This window comes from Alternaria alternata (assembly GCF_001642055.1).
Source record: "Alternaria alternata strain SRC1lrK2f unplaced genomic scaffold CC77scaffold_13, whole genome shotgun sequence".
NCBI classification, from domain to species: Eukaryota; Fungi; Ascomycota; class Dothideomycetes; order Pleosporales; family Pleosporaceae; genus Alternaria; species Alternaria alternata.
Genome location: NW_017306202.1, coordinates 701429 through 717370, shown reverse-complemented (window position 1 = coordinate 717370; position 15942 = coordinate 701429). Strand labels below are relative to the sequence as shown.

The window sequence follows — 15942 nt, the reverse complement described above, 5'->3', positions numbered from 1 at the left end:
TTCGCGTTTTGCCCACAAATGAAATTGCCTATGATAGTCTGTAGAGTACATGAAAAGAACCTGTCCGACACTCCTCGCTCCGAACTACGTCTGCCGAATACTAAATAATAGAAAATGCCGAAGGTGAAGCAAGGGAATCGGAAAGGAGCGCAAAGACGTTGGTATCAATCAACAATCCGGACAACTGCACCAACATGTGACACTGCTGTGCATCGTCCCCAATGTTCCATCGTAGTGTATTATCCCTTTTACCGATAGCACCCAGTGGTATCGTCGGCCGCATTATATTAAACAAGGTCTGGTAAGAGGGTGTGAAGAACTGAGAAGAGGTGGCTGAGAGGCGTGTGTCGTCCGGAGCGGGAGGGGAGGGACGATCGTGACGCCGGCATGGCGCTTAGCGGAGGGAGAAGCCCTTTCTCTTGCCCTTCTCTTCGATCGGCCTGCCAGACTCGATGCGGGCCTTCTTCTCTTCGAGCTCTTGTCGTTGTCGGTCTAGCTGGTCCTTCATCTCCTTGTGACGGGCGTACAGCTCCTCTTCGCTCTGGCGCAGCTTGCTCTCCTTCTCCTGCACCTTTTGCTGGAACACCATCTTCATCTCCATCTCCATCTTCTGGAGCTTGGCCTCGTGCAGCGAGCGCTCCTCCTCTTGCTTGACAGCAGGGTTGACCTCCTTGAACACGCTGGAGTCTTGCTGGATGCCCATCTGTGCAAGTTTCTCGGAACGGTAGTTCTCGTACAGAGCATTGTTGGTGTTCTCCTTGAGCTCTTCCATGTGCGTGCGGATGAGCATCTGTCGTAGCTTGACGAAGTCGCAGTGCTCCTCGTTGTCAACCTCAACAACACCCCAGGGCAGCGCACGCCCGCGAACCTTGCGGCCATCGACGGTCGTGACCTCGGTGTTGGATCCGACAACGGCGAAGGGAACCTTGGCCATGATCTCCTGGTTCTCGGCAATGGTCTCCTCGTCGTCAAGCTCATACCGTGGTCCCTCGAAGATCTGGATCTTGTGGTAGGCGATATCTGCAAGAATCTGTGACTGTTAGCAAAGTCGAAAAGGGGGAGCTCAGAAAAAGCAACGTACCCTCTTCTTGTAGTTGTCGATTTCATCGTCAGTAACGGTGTCGGCCTTGGCAATGACAGGAATGAGGTTGACCTTGGTGTGAAGCTTCTTCATCACCTCAATGTCGATGGGCTTCAGGGAGTGGCCAGTAGGCTGGATGAAGTAAACAACGGCGTGGATGCGGTTGTCGACAATGTTCATGCGGTTGACCTTGTTCTCAGCGTCCAAGTAGGCATCGAACCGCTGCTCAATGTTCTTGACAATTGGATCCCACGACTCATCGTTGTTGATGAAGTCGCCAAAGCCAGGTGTGTCAACGACTGTTAATCTCAGACGAACACCGTTTTCCTCGATGTCGGCGCTGATGGACTGTATCGAAACGGTCTTGGAAATGTCGAGACTCGGGGGCTTGCGCTCCTTGGGAGGGTACAGTGAAGTGTTGAAGAGTGTGTTTACGAGGGTTGACTTTCCGAGTCCAGACTCGCCTGAAATGACACGTTAGCTCCGATTGACAACAGAGGGCGGGGGCACACCTACCGACAACCATGACGTTGAAGTTGAACCCTTTGCGCACACTCTTGCGGTGCCACTGGTTGGGCAGGTTCGCAAAACCAACGTAGCCTGTGAGCTTCCTGCGCACAATGTTCATGTCGTTCGCCATGGCAGCTGCGGCCTTGGGGTTCTTCGCCGTGATGGTGTGGACCGCTGGAGAGGAGCCGTTAGACATCGACATCGTTTGATCCATGCCAAATCCGCTGGATGACGCTGGGGGCGATGGGGACGCACGGGTAGGCGGCGCGGGAGAGGTAGCACCGGATTCTAAAGCAATGTGTTAGCCAGGGGCCAGGAGAAGAGAGAGAGGGCATGGCCGTCGAGCGCAGAAGCAGCAAGCAGTGCAGAACTGCATTGGGCCTGCCGCACTTTGCTGTTTGGCTATTGCGTGGGTGCCTGAGGTGCCAATGGTCTTGTAGCTCAGGTGTAGTTGTTGATGTCGCGAGACGGGGGCCGGGGCAAGCTCCTTACCCATGGTGTAAATAGTGTAGTAAACGCAGGCGATGGGCCGTCAAGTGAGGGACTTCTGTAGATGGAGAAGCGATGTCAGCGGAGGCTCTCAATGCATGCAGGCCGTGGTGGTGCTGGCTGGCGTGGCTGCTGCTAGACAAATGTACAACGCGACCCAAGCCAGGGATCTGGAGAAATAAAGTGAAACAGGCGTGGAGGAAGGACGGCGTACCAGTCAGCGGTAGTTATGCTCTCGAGTGAGTGATGCACTCAAAGCAATGAATTGAAGTGGTGCAGTGGGCTGCGAAGGAAAATGGCGTGGTTGTCCGGAGGCTGCGACGTTGGGAAGGGAAGTCGTGGTGCCGTCCGTCGCTGGGTAGGAAAGGGGTCCGCACAGGGATGGGCGCGATTGGAGCAACGCCGAAGCAATGGGCACTAGACCAAAAATCCCCGCGTCACCACTAGCAGCGTGTCGGTGCGGACTATCGCTGGAAACAACACACGTCGAATTGCAGAGAGGCCGGCGAGGGAGAATGTAGGAGGGATGGCAGTTGACACCTTTCACGTTGTCGAATGTTTTGTGCTCTTGTGCACTCCTACAAGAGGCAGTCGCGAACCGTGCTTCCCAAAGAGGTAGCGTCACGTGTGGCTAATTAGAAGGCACGAGCAGCGCGTTACTACCTAGTAGACATTAGGTCGCTGCTTCATTATGACTATCTGCCATGACTTCGACACCGCCGTCTCATCTCCAACGCTGACTCTCATGCTGCTGCAGCGTGGCACTACAGTACACGGGGTGCCAGACTCGACACCTATCCAATTACATCGCTCCCCCTGTATACCCATACCAGCTCATCATCTTATCTATGCAAATCAAAGGGTATTTTGCGCATGTCCCAGGCAAACAAATCCAAACCAACGCCGCAGTCACCGCACCCCGCTATGCAAAGCTCGCCAATGCCCTGTTCAACTCAGTCTTGTCATACTTAACGTACTTGCCCTTTCCCTTGTCGATCTCCCGGTAGCGGTCGTAGAACCTATTGTACAGTGGCTCAATGATGTTCTGTACCTCCTTGGAAAGCTGGTTCCGCACTTCGGGTTCCATTGCGTACGACTTGTGCCGTGTGACAAGGTCGTCGAAGCTTGTATTGAAGTTCTTGAACTTTTCTTTGATCGCATCCTTGTCTTTCGAGCTAAGAGACTTCACGATAGCTGCCGAATCTGCACCGCCTGATGTTGGTCGCTCCTTGCTACGGTTTGTGTACTGCACATCCAGTAGATACCCTGATGGCTCACGCCACGCTTCAAGGTACATGGCTGTACCTTGCTTACGCCAGTCGGCAAGCTTCTTGGAGTAGTCGTCCATGAGTGGTGCGAGTTCCGAAGAGCGAATGATGCGCGTGATGATGGCGACGTTGTTTGCCATGAAGATACCCTGTAAATTCTTGCCCTTCAACAACATCTTTGCTTTTCCAATCAAATTCTGCAGTAGTGTGTCAACGGTATCGGCTGCATAGGACCCGAACAACTTTACGCCGTCCGGTCCAACGTCCAGAGCCGTGGAGGAGTTATTAGCTGTCCCCGAGTTCCAGCCACCCTCTCCTAACGATGCCAATATCGACGCGAGAGGTTCGAGGTAGTTAGTCATCTCTTGCAGGCGTCGCATCGTCTGCGTTGTAATGTCGACAGGACCACCATCGATAGGAACGGCGATGAGAGCCTGTGTTTTCGACCTCGTGTCTTCCAACATCTTGCTCAATGACATTTTCGACGTCTCACGAACCGGCTTCACGCTGTCATAGATCTGGTCCTTCAGCGCTCCCGTCTGCTTTTGAAGTCGCATCGATAGCGTCCGGACCATGCCGCAGATCTCAAATCCAAGGAAGCAGTCTGTCAACAGGTTCTTCTGAATATGCCCGTTCAATTCGCGCAGCGTTTTCGTAAAGTCCTGCAGCGGGACCTGGCACGTTGACTCATAGACGTCGCTCCATTCCTCCCTGTCAAAGACGTAGTTCAAGTTATCAAACTCTGCCACAAATAGACCCTCTATCGCCTGCACGTATGTCCCGATACCATTAGTACCCTTCTTGTACAGCGCATCTGCCTGCACCTTCCGGGCTGTGCTTATGGTCGCCTGCATGAGACTCCTCAATGTGCTCTCTAGGTATTCACCCCGGACGTCTGCGTATATTCGGCGTGTGGGAGTTTGTGAGAGATCGATCTGCGATAATTGGGCGAATGATTTGGAGATATGCGAATTGATGCTGCGTAGGCTCTGAAGCTTATCTTGAGGTATGCGAGGGAACGGATTTTCTGTGCCATGTTAGTATCTCCATAATCACAAGACACGAATGACGTACGCTTCGCAACAAATTCCAATGCCTGGACCTTCTCTCGGGCGCTGTCTTGCAATATGCTGCGGAACACATCCTCCAACTGCTTGTTACCCATTTTCAAGAGCCCGCTGAGCTCTGCGACAGCCTGTTCGTTGGAGCGAAGATTGGTACGCTTGAGATCTGCAAGGCTCATGTTCGTGCGGTCGAGGGAAGCAATGTAACCGTCAAGATCTCCCCGTCCAGGTCCAGCGCGAATAATCCTCTCTTCCTTTGCACTCTCTTCTCGTGGAGCTCGGAGTCGTTCAATTGCGTCTATTATACGATCGACATTCGTGTTGGCTATCTGCAGCTTCTGGGTGTTGCCGTAGATTGGGCCGATTGCTTCCTGGACTGCCTTTCCGCTCGCGTCTAGTCTATTGACAGAGCCTTGGATCTTCTTTGTGAGTGTCTTCATCTTTTCCATGTTGGCGAAGAGCACTTCGACTTCCGCGCTCTCCTCGAGGAGTGCAGCTTTGCGAGGGGCGACCATGGCGACTGCTGGGCCGATGCGCAACTGCCTTGAGGCCTACGTGTACGCGTGGACGGCGGCGAGGGCGACCTCAATTATATGAAGCGGGTGAGTAAGAATGAAGCGAACATGAAGTACAGCATATAATGGTACCAATGAATGGATAACCAATTAGGCAATGCTATACCCTGGTGTTGAATGATGTGTGAGGGGATGCTTGCGGAGAGCTGTCGCGGAGGCAACGCTAAGACCCACCGGGGTCCAGTGTAGATCGTCTCGACACGATTCGCTTTACGATGAACACCCACTCCAGATACTCATCGTACTTGAACATAATATGTGATTGCCGGATCCAGAGCTACGCCGCAGCAAAGCTACATCTTGTCTCTCATAGCCTCGGATGACGTTCTTCGCGGTGGTTAATATGCGCTAATCAGCGTTGCTTGTCACCACGATCCCGCTGTCTCCGTGTCACCTATGTTTCGACGACGCGTGTGCGCCTTAGTATTTGGGATATCACGGTGGCGCATGCAGTCACAGAGGCAGATTATACAGGGGTATGCGATTGAAGATTCACTAGGTTATTTAGATATACAGACGCTTGAAGGGGTTTGCATTCTGTATGTGAAAGATGCATCCAGTGTTTTGCCTTTCCTTAGTACAATGAAAGTTGAGTAAAGCTCAAAGCTAGATCTTTCGGGTCGTAAAATAAGACCATGTTGAACTTGAGACTTGTGGGAAATGCGAAGAAGAAGCAATTTCGAAGAAGCAATGCCAGATAAGCACATCGAAATCAGAGCTGAAACCACATTCCGCCAATGACTGTGGTCCATGTGTTTGACCGGAGACTGTAGCTAAACATTAACGCCCAGGCTAGATACCACCAAGCACCTCGCTGAACTGGGTCCAATTCTCATTCCGCAGAATAGGGACTGAAGCGGTCGGCGGCTTGGGGACAGGTGGTATTCCGGCCGGTGTCTTGTCTTCCGTATCTTCACGCTTGATCTTCTTCTCGATATGCTCATCTCCACTGTCCAAGAAGCGACCTTAAGCATCCTCGACACTAATGTCGAAGGCGCTGAAGTATACGTAAAATGTGAATATTTTCATTCTTGATCCAAGTGGGTATAATGCGTCCTCTATCGTTTCCAAAAGCCTAAAAGCCTCCTCCAACTCCATGTCATCACCTCATCCATCATGTGTTACACAGCCCTCACTTAGCTGAACTGATCACCATGCTCACTCTCACCTCCGACACGACGACCAGCTATCCTTCCTTGGCTCAACTTCCATCGCCATCGTCGTTCCCGCTCGTCCTTTTCTCTCTGCTCTCTTTGTGCTTTCTTGCGTTCGTATACAGCGCGGACAGTGCGTTTTGTACGTTCAGCGCCTTCGCTGTAATTGGCGCGAGCGAGGTTCACGACACTGTCGATTTGCTCGGGTGTGTAGACAAAGTTCCACGTTGACATGAAGTCACTGACCTTTGGGTCGACGCCGGGTACTTTTGGGTTGGCAAGGAAAGGGAAGTAGACGACAGTGATGCCAGATTCAGGATGCATGAGCTCCCAGTCTTCGTCTACTTGTTTCGGTTCAGGGTGTGCGGAATCGGAAGTGCGTTCTTCAGTAGTGCCAACCCAGATGTTGCAGTAGCCTAAATCTTTACTCTTCTTGCCGCCTTTCTTGTCTTCGGTACTCTTATCCTTGGCTTCTTCGAGCTTTTCTTGAGCTTGCTGCTCAGATTTTGCTTGGGCGCGATCGAGATCTTTTTGCAGGTCTTCCATGGATTCATCATCGGGTGGCCACCCTGCACCAACAGGCCAGCCTTTGATACCACGCTGGCGAGCATACCCATCTGCTACCTTCAACCAGTTGTCAGTCTTGACATCGGCCGAGGCATCAAAGGCGACGAGAATGTCAACATTACGTCCAGGTCGGAGAAGCGGGTAGATGGGTAGGTTGTTTGACATTCCTGCGTCCATGAATTGAAAGTTCTTTTGCTCGAAAATGCTCTCAGGGCACGATGCAGGCAGGAATTCACGCATGCCGAGAGCGTAGTTGGGCATGGCGGCGGGGTCAATGGGGTGAACTTTGACAAGATCATCATCGCGCTCGGAGATCATGGCGTCGATACTGCCCCCGAGACCGGTGAGACTGCGCATGAGGGGTCGGATCTCTCGATAATAGTGTGACAGGGTTGCACAAAAGGCAGATCCCCAGATGCCCATCAGCAAGGGGACGCGCACTTCAGGCAAAGCCAGGCCATTGTCCCGCCAGACTGTGCGTCCGTTTTCAAACCGACGACCCATTGCCCAGGTAGGTATGCCAGCTGAGATCTCCTCACACCACATCTCGTATGGCGTAAACTCGAACCATTGAAACCAGGCCTCCCTTCTCGCTTTTGCTTCTGCAGCGATGACGTCTGTATCTGTTTGTTCGGCCAATGGGATTTCGTGTCGTACTGCGGTGTAGATGGGCAGGGGATGCGAGCCGTTGTCAGTGAATCGTCGCTGGTTCGACACCTTGAAGTCGTATTCGCTGACGGAAAGTTCACCCTTCGGTACAAGTAGACGAGCGGCAAGCAATGCGCCATAGATGTCCACCAGACCAAAATCAGCATCTGGGATGCCCTTGGCCTTCTCCACAAGCCCACTCAAGAGATATTTATTGGTTGGCGCGCTGACGAGCAGTTCTAGGGCATCAGGTGGGAAAGCAATGTGCACGCCGAGGCGGTTCTTAAGATGTCTAATGATGCGAGCGTGACTGCGTTGGGTGAGATCTGAGTAATAGAGGGTCTGCAGCCAGCAGCTGCCACTGACGCCCGCCGTGTAGGTGACACAGTCGAAGAGACCGTGTTCTTTCGAAGAGAGGTACGACGATGTACCTGCCACGAGCGCTCGCAGACCTCCACCAGAACCGCACATGGCAATGACGGGTACATCATCGGGGTGTATCTGGGCTTCTGGGATGTCGAGATATCGCGCAAGTGCAGCCTTGGTGAATTGCGCCCTCTTCTTCAGAAATGCCTTCTCTTCATCACACAGCTCGTTGGAGACCCTCACCGAGGCATCCCATATGATCTCTGGGTTGATCTCGGGGTCGTTGGCTTGGTACCAGATCTCTTCGGCAAGGGAGCCCGGCGCCATTGAGAGTTCATTCTGGAGTTTTCGAATGAAACCAGGCAGGACTTTGACCCAATTGGGCACAATGTAGTCAATGATGGTGTCGCCGAGCTTCGAAGGAGATGGCGAGGCCGGGAACTTGGCCGTTATGGTCTGCCAGGCGGACTGGCTCTCGCCGGCGTCCTCATCCTCTTCGCTGTAGCCCTTGGCAACACGTTTCTGCGATGGCGGATCTTGCTGGCCCGACTTCTCGGCATCGTCTTTGTTTACCTGCCTCTCAGCGTCGCCTACTGACGTGGTTTCGGTTTGCTTGTCGTCGCTGCCGCCGAAGAAGTACCGCTTGAGAGAGGGCGAATCCAGATGGATGGGGCGGAACAGGGGGATTGGCGACGATTCCGACGTGAGATAGCACGTCGCGGCAGTCGCGAGGAGGCATGGGGGGCCATATTGCAGACCGAGTGTAGCAGCTTTGGATCGGTGGGAGAGTGGACGCTTCGTGTGTAGGCTTGTGCTATTAGCATGGGGATATAATGCCGTGATATCCTAGCTTACCCACGACGCGTCCCCCGCAGCCAGAGCTGGCCCAGATTGCGCGTGTTCCTGTAGCCTGCCATGCGCAAGTTGGGGGCAAAAGGAAGGAATTATTTGTGATGATGGAGCCGTGCAAGTCAGTCACATGGGAAAGTGCGAAAAGCCCACCTGGGCTCATGCAAATGCGTTAAGCATGACGGAGCAGACAACCTGCTTGGAGGCCCGCAAAATTCCGCCGAAAGCTGGTTTCGGGATGACGCGAGATCGAATGACCGCCCGCACAACGTCTGCCAAGCCATGCAGGAACGCTGAACCTAGCGCCAATCAACTCTTGTCTCCACCTGAGAAGTCATCGCCCACAATGAACACACACGGAATGCTTGGTAAAGATGATTCGAGTATTAGACATTATGGTGGAGCAGAGGCGCTCAAAACATCAACAATACGCTATCAAAGCATTCTTTCTGTCCAAAAAGAAGTGTAGTACCATCCTCTCCTCAACTACTGTGCAGTATCCATCGTCGGGACCTTTTCTTTCCCTCCATTAACTTGTCGCTGGTCCATGACCGCTCTTGCCATTTCCTTTAACGAAGGCACACCTTTCGACTTTTGTGCAGGAGAAGCCTGGTACGGCTATCGAGGCAGTACCGTAGCATTGGCCCCATTGCTCTCCATCGCAGATGCCGCATTTGTCTCAGATACTGGTGGTACTGGTGGTATAGTAGAATGCCGCAGCATTTTTACCTCCTTCGTCGCCCCTACATTCTTCTGCACTGTGTATGTCTCCCCAACCTTACATGTCGAGGTCGAAGAAGGTGTTGACGGCTGCGGCTGCTCCATTGGCGGCGTCACTAATCCTGTCTCAACTGTCGCATCTGCACCCCCACCCCGTTTCTGGGACACCATCTCATCCTGCGCTTGTTTCGGACTACTCAGAAAGACCATACCGTCTCTTCCCACTACTCTGTTAGGTGGCGTAATACTATTTTGCCCCTCTTTCCCCTCTTTCTTCTTGTACGGACCGCGCTTCTTGGGTATCTGGGATGTAGCAGATTGTGGATGGAGTCTGGTTCCTTGCCTGCGAGCCAGGCACCGGGAATTAGGCCAGATTAGAGGGTTTGCGGAGGAGTTCGAGGTTTGTGGTCTTGGTGGTAGATTGGGCGGATTCATTCGCTTGCCAGCCACGTGTGAAGTTGACATTTGACTGGTAAGAGTCGACCGGCGGTTTGTAAGTTGATTTCGTACCCACCCTGGATGCGACAGATTATCCGTCTGTAACTGGTTGATATACTTGGCTCGGCCGTCTTCGGGTAAAGCTGCCGGCTGCTGAAGATGGGAGTGTAGATTTGGGTTTGCTCTATTCGCTTGCCAGGCTTCGAGGTACGGGGCGGCATCTATGGGAGTAGATTCTGACAGTGAACAGTTGGGAGTGATGTTCTTCATTGCGAAGTCTCGTTCCTTGAAGGCTTTGATTTCGGAGGATGCTTGCGCGCGGAGGATCTCAAGTTCAGCGTTGTGCTGGGCAACTTGTTGTCGACGCCGAGGGCACTTGTGACGGTGTTAGCTAGTCACTTGTATATCTTGACATTGCGAAAACATTCGGCTGTTATGAGATGGACGCATGCGGTGGAACAGGTACCCTGAGAGTATTCGCTGTACTCTTTGTTATTGCACTTGCAGATTACAACAAATGTATAGCTTTAGGGTACTCTCTTCGGCTCTCTCGTAACACGTCTGGGAACGGGAGTACTTACCTCGTGCACTCCATTCTTATCGAGTTTCCAATAAATGTGGCCTGTCTGTCCACAAACACGGCATTGCGGTGGCGGCAGCTTCTTGTCGTCTCGCTGCTTTCGACTGGCTTGATTTTGAGCATCCTGCGAACTACGCCGTAACAGTTCAAAGGCTTCCTGAGAAGAAATTGTGTCAGGATGCTCACGTTTGGACTGACGGGGAAGACGAGCAGGAACAAAAGGCTCTATCGATTTTGCTATGTAGCCCGTATGCGACTCCAAAGACTTCTACAATTCATTACTAACTTTCTTGGTGGGGAGGTAAAACGGGGCTGGGTTGTTGAATACTTCGACTGCCGGCATAGTCTGCCACTCGCCCAACAAACTACCCGGAAGACTGTTTTGCTTCAAGAATGCAATCGCTTCAACAACACACTGAGGTGGAGGCTCGTCGGGGTCGACGATGGCTTTAGGATACCGCCTTCTGTACTCTTTGAAATATGGTGGAATTTCGTCGTCGGTCCAGACTCTGGCGTTCTCAGCCATGATCGCATCTAGTCTCTCCTTGGTGATATCTAAGATGCGACATACTGGGTAAAACGGGGATGGATAGTTCTTCTGCGCGAAGTCGTCAAGGATCCGTTCGATGATTTCCTGGCGTATTGACGGCCATAGCTCTTCAAAGGTCACCTGCATCATTAGTATGGTGAGAGATGTTTGGATTGGGAGTGCCATGCCGTAGGAAATGTGACTGCGGTAGGCCAATTTTTCCTCAAACTATCGTACCAGACGCTTGTGTCCGCCTCATATTTGGCTGCGAACTGGCGTTTGATCTTTCGTACTCGTTCATAATCTTCGGCGTCCATAGCCTCCACCAGCTCTCTCATGCCATGCTTGGTGAGTTCTATCGCAACCGGAAGCGATGGTGGGGCATTGTCCGTCAGCGAGGGGAACGCTGCTGGTCTAGGTGCGGAGAATGCAGGCGAATGTCCATCCTCCAGGGATGTTGCTATGCGCTTGGCGGTCTTGTTGAAGTGTCTCGCGCGTTTAGTCTCTGGCGAGGCATTCTCGCGACTGGGTTTCTTAACATACTTAACGTGGGCCATCCCACGAGACTTTAGAGGCCCCCGGGGATCACTTGTGTTTGGGATTGTGGCACGGGGTACTTCAGGCTTGTCCTTCTCTGGCGATGGGTTTGGTGAGAGGTGAGGCGCGCCTGTGGGGAGAATCAAAGGTTTTGGTGCGCCGGGGGTCGCAGTCAACGTATTTGGGGGTGGAGACACTTGTGAATCGATGACCGAATCTCGATTCTCAGACTTTGGTTCTGGCGAACCGCTGAGATCTGAGTCGTCCGACTCATCATAACGTGCTGGTCGTTTCAACTTGGCCTCGGGTCGAAGCTCGTATGGCATTTCTTGAGACTGTAATGATTTGGTGTAAGCGTTGATTGGGTACCGATACTCTGTAGTCCGTCATAAACGAGAAAGATTGCGGGTCTCTGGTATGTGAGATCCGTGGAAAAGACTGTATCTGCTACCTATCCAATCCGAAGGCACCGCATCGTGACTACCGTGCGTTTAGCGAGTAACGGCGACCTCTAGAGGTCAAGTGAATGTCAGTGACCACTGACGCGACAGCAATATTGAGAATGCATCCGGTGAACAATACGCGTCTTAGCGACGCTATAGTCACTAGAAGCTCGTTTAGAGGTTGTACCCCAATTACCACTCTGAGGCGATTAGTCCTGGGATCTTACTCTGACCAAGAGGCTATTACAGCGGAGCAAATGTTTTCTGCACCTGGTGCAGTCACTGCGATAGTCAAAGCTTCTCAGTCGAGAGCACCTATTCTTATGGCTATTGTTTGAATCGCAGAAGTCACGAGTAGCTCATCCATAATCACCTCAGCATGAGAACGAACCTGCTTGCCTATTAGATAGCATCTTTGTTCTGCAGAAGCCACGTACCAGAGAAGGATAGCCTAAGCAGGTGCCCACAATCGTCCCATGTGTCATTTACGAAGTCACGTCATCGGCTCAGGGCAAGCAAAGCCGTCTAGGAGGACGCAGTCATATAGATTTCGCAGGAGCACTGATTGAAGGAGAAAATGCAAGGAAAGGTAGAGCGTAAAATGTTTTAGAAGAGACAGAACCAGTTGCGGCTACTGGCCAAGGTTTTGGGTAGCCTGAATGAAAAGGCCGATGTGCTTACCCGTTCCATGGGAGTGCCCAGCGATACTACGGATATGAGTAAGCCTTCTGATGCCAAGCACCGCTTGATAACGCCTTGAATCATGCAGGGTATAATGCTAGTGAACGCCTGATACAAAATCAACGAAATCGCCAACTGCCAGAGGATTATGTCTACCGGTCTTGGAAAGGAGTAACGTCGCGCCCCGTAAACCGGAGCACATCCGACGCATCCATGCCATCTTCCATGTTCGTATCGTCGTCGCCATCCCTTGTATCTTCAATACCTCGCTTTTGCTTACTTGACGAGAAGGAAAGGGACAGTGATGCAGGCTGTGCAGAGCCGTTACTAAGACCATTCTGGTGTGGCGCTTGCGCGTAAGAGGCGGCGATGGAGCGTCGGGCAAGGAGAATATCCCAATAGGAGCGTAGGATATTCTTCAAGACATCGTCGAAATTAACGCAGAAGCGCTGCGCTTGACAGACTTGCATAGCCTTGATGTAATCGATGTTGTTGAGCGTCTGCATCAGATAGGCTGCGACCACGGCAGCTGACTTCTCATTGCCAGACTCGCAGAAGACTAACACTTTTCCGAGAGTGGCCTGCCCTGTTGTCTCCAAGCTGTGTTGTCGTACCCGTGCGATGTGCGAGTTGATCATGCTCGTCGCGTCCGGGAACCTGGGCGTGAGGCTGTAGAAACTGGGAGACTCGATGCTGCCCACCTCCATGCATACCTGGGTAGCAGCTTGCATGGCGCCCGACATGCTGTTGGCCTGGGCACGAACAGCCAGTACCATGGTGATGCCCTCTCGCTCTAGAAAAGCCTTGTCCCTGGCTGCCACCATAGGACCAAGATAGACCCACGGCAGTATCATTTGTGCCTGTCTCCGTCGCTCGTATGCCCATTCTAGCAGCGTGTTCTTCTGTATGATGTCCTCGAGGTCCAACTCGTTCAAGAAGCTCATGTCTACATCGCCTCCAGGTGTGCCACCAAGAGACAGACCTGGCATGTCGGTCGTGAGCGTGGGAGGGGGAACCACAATGCGGGGGGCTGTGGGGAGGCGGTACGAGTATTCGTGTTGGTTGCGCATGTGCCCGTTGGGGAGGTCAGACAGAGTCTTTTCTTCGCGTATTGTCGCCATGGTTCTCGTTTGGGACCCGTAGGCGGGGTGTTGAGGGGAGCGTGTCTTGTTAGGAGCAGACGGCGCGAAGGGCAGGGCTTTGTGGATCCGGGCCGAAGGAATTGCTTCTGGCACAGTGAATGATGACACGATAGTGCGGTTTATTAGAGGCGCGTCTGAGGCAGGCGCGAGCCCAGGCAGCAATACGCTCAATCGGGGAGTTGCAGGCCGGATGAGATCTCTCGCAATTCCTAGAGCAACCAAACGAGACACCCTAAAGAAGAAGATATTGGTGGTTTCAGACCAGGCGCAATACACTTCATGGCGAGCTTGCTATGGCTGGGTACCCCGTTGACCACATGGGAGTGGGAGCGCGCCACCGCGCCTTCTCATCCGCGGCAGTCGCTAGCCAAAAGGAGGCGCCCGACAGCGCTGACGTAACTTCCCCACCCACTCGACATATTCTAAGCTTCCTCCTGTCTCACTTCACCTGCACCGTGACTAGTCGTGCGACCCAGGATTGAATATACGAGGCTGTCACGATATTCTGGCAGCTTCGAGCCCTGTGGCAGTTCTCGCTTCGCTTACCATGCAAGGGAACGGTCGCAGCGTGCAATCAACCGCGCAGAGCGACCCACCAGTCTTTGACCAGCTTCCTCTTGAAGCGTCTCGACCGTCTTATATGACTATTTTGATTTGACATGTCAAAACCAGGCATGCGTGCGTGTAGCCAAGAGCAGTTTGGTGGTACATGCAATATGCAGTATCCTGGTTTGCGGGCAACACGCACTGCATGCTCAGGGTTAACTCATAGTTGATCAGAGGCATCCTGGAATATGTCGACTTTCCATAAATCTCTTACTGTCGACTCTCCAGTCATTCGCGCTCACGTAGTACGACGTCGGACTTTTTCATATGCTTACTACACTCGTTATAACTTATGACAAGATGACCACAATTAAAACCAACACCGACGTGCAACTTCGCGACAGCGAGCCACAAAATGCCACTTCCACAGCTGAGAAGATAGGAACAGCCGAAGACCAGAAAGACATGCATAGAATGGGAAAAACGCAAGAATTGCGCCGGAACTTCCGTTTCGTTTCCATCTTTGGATACTCGATGATCTTAATGTCTACATGGGAGACTGTGTTAACGTGAGACATGTATTGAGTCGCGTGGTGGCTACAAACTGATGGTTGTTAGTACTTTGACCATACCATTGACGAACGGCGGTACTGGCGGTGCGATATTCGTCTTTCTCGGAACTGCAGTTGGTATGGGTTTTGTCATCGCATCTATGGCTGAGATGGCTTCCATGGCCCCCACGTCAGGCGGTCAATATCACTGGGTCTCTGAGTTTGCACCTCGAGAGCACCAGAGGTTCCTGAGCTATGTTGTCGGTCAGTATCATGCCTTGGGAATCGATACACTTTAGTGGTCTAACGATACTTTTAGGCTGGTTGTGTGTTCTTGGCTGGCAAACAGGTATCGCCTCCGTTGCTTTCCTAGCTGGCGGCCAAATCCAAGGCTTGATCATTCTAAACAACAACAACTACGTTCCAGAACGTTGGCACAGTACACTCCTCATTGTTGCAGTCGCGAGCTTTGCTATACTGTTCAACACGCTTCTCGCACGCAAACTTCCCCTTGTTGAAGCCACAGTGCTAGTCCTCCACATATTTAGCTTTATTGCTATCTTCACTATTATGTAGGCTCTTAGAACGCACAGCAAGCCTAGCTAAGTATTTAGGTCTTTCTAGGATAATGCTAGGTAAGGTAACATAGGTCTATCCTGTCTAATTAGCTAACTCGCTCCTATATTTACACTACTTAGATCAGACACAGCAACCTACATAAGCAAGGAGCTTTAGGATACATCTAGGACGCTACTAAGAGCTATAATTTAGACAGCAATTGTAAACAGCAGTCTAGGTTTCCTAATGCTAATCGTCTTCTGCTTTAGTCTTAGGGATGTAGAGAGTGTGCTTTCAACTCTAACTAGCTAACCGCATATACAAATCATGTATAATGTTACCTAATCAACTACTAGCACCACAGTCCTCGCGTCTATAATTGTTATTATAGCAATATTTAGGTGTGTAAACAACGTTGCAACGTGTTTAAGGCAGTTGTTCGCTTTCGCACACAACTATAGCGTCCCCTTTAGAGCGTTCCTTTTGCGAGTGCAGCCTAGTTAGGACATACCCTTTAATTCTGTGGTTTTGTCTTTTGTATTTTTAATCCTTCTCTCCTTAATTAATATTAGCAGTACCGTAGCGTTCAACAGTATCGCTTTACTCAGTACATGTGCTATGTTGTCGTCCTACATCATTTCTATCT

General features: G+C 51.8%; 5 protein-coding genes across 5 annotated transcripts; 1 reads left to right on the top strand and 4 right to left on the bottom strand.

Moving 5' to 3' along the window:
* Positions 1-394: 394 nt before the first annotated feature.
* Positions 395-1805, bottom strand: CC77DRAFT_938260 (Septin; the record flags this gene model as incomplete). The annotated part of the gene is made up of 3 exons (XM_018534599.1): positions 395-1030; positions 1082-1545; positions 1598-1805. The coding sequence occupies 3 exons, from the start codon at positions 1803-1805 to the stop codon at positions 395-397; spliced, it is 1308 nt and encodes a 435-aa protein (XP_018384866.1).
* An 871-nt stretch (positions 1806-2676) lies between these two features.
* Positions 2677-5125, bottom strand: CC77DRAFT_965594 (hypothetical protein). The gene is made up of 2 exons (XM_018535716.1): positions 4423-5125; positions 2677-4375 (listed from the first exon to the last, which is right to left on the bottom strand). The coding sequence occupies exons 1-2, from the start codon at positions 4925-4927 to the stop codon at positions 3003-3005; spliced, it is 1878 nt and encodes a 625-aa protein (XP_018384865.1). The 5' UTR covers positions 4928-5125; the 3' UTR covers positions 2677-3002.
* A 998-nt stretch (positions 5126-6123) lies between these two features.
* On the bottom strand, positions 6124-11701 carry CC77DRAFT_1009916 (FabD/lysophospholipase-like protein; the record flags this gene model as incomplete). The annotated part of the gene is made up of 7 exons (XM_018523618.1): positions 6124-8517; positions 8578-8625; positions 9205-10104; positions 10311-10466; positions 10596-10686; positions 10726-11040; positions 11076-11701. The coding sequence occupies 7 exons, from the start codon at positions 11699-11701 to the stop codon at positions 6124-6126; spliced, it is 4530 nt and encodes a 1509-aa protein (XP_018384864.1).
* A 532-nt stretch (positions 11702-12233) lies between these two features.
* On the bottom strand, positions 12234-13777 carry CC77DRAFT_165746 (FMI2 protein). The gene has a single exon (XM_018530388.1). It carries the CDS (start codon positions 13618-13620, stop codon positions 12652-12654), a length of 969 nt encoding a protein of 322 aa, XP_018384863.1. The 5' UTR covers positions 13621-13777; the 3' UTR covers positions 12234-12651.
* Positions 13778-14436: 659 nt separating this feature from the next.
* On the top strand, positions 14437-15416 carry CC77DRAFT_1021561 (hypothetical protein). Its single transcript, XM_018525285.1, has 3 exons — positions 14437-14756; positions 14806-15002; positions 15058-15416. Exons 1-3 carry the CDS (start codon positions 14548-14550, stop codon positions 15312-15314), a joined length of 663 nt encoding a protein of 220 aa, XP_018384862.1. The 5' UTR covers positions 14437-14547; the 3' UTR covers positions 15315-15416.
* Positions 15417-15942: the final 526 nt, after the last annotated feature.

Excerpts from the sequence above, each read along its gene's own strand:
- CC77DRAFT_965594 (XM_018535716.1), bottom strand. The coding sequence starts at position 4,927 with ATGGTCGCCCCTCGCAAAGCTGCACTCCTCGAGGAGAGCGCGGAAGTC. Across the intron at positions 4,376-4,422 it reads ATTGGAATTTGTTGCGAAGC|AAAATCCGTTCCCTCGCATA; the intron begins GTACGTCATTCG and ends AACATGGCACAG.
- CC77DRAFT_165746 (XM_018530388.1), bottom strand. The coding sequence starts at position 13,620 with ATGGCGACAATACGCGAAGAAAAGACTCTGTCTGACCTCCCCAACGGG.
- CC77DRAFT_1021561 (XM_018525285.1), top strand. The coding sequence starts at position 14,548 with ATGACCACAATTAAAACCAACACCGACGTGCAACTTCGCGACAGCGAG. Across the intron at positions 14,757-14,805 it reads ACATGGGAGACTGTGTTAAC|TACTTTGACCATACCATTGA; the intron begins GTGAGACATGTA and ends GATGGTTGTTAG. Across the intron at positions 15,003-15,057 it reads GTTCCTGAGCTATGTTGTCG|GCTGGTTGTGTGTTCTTGGC; the intron begins GTCAGTATCATG and ends CGATACTTTTAG.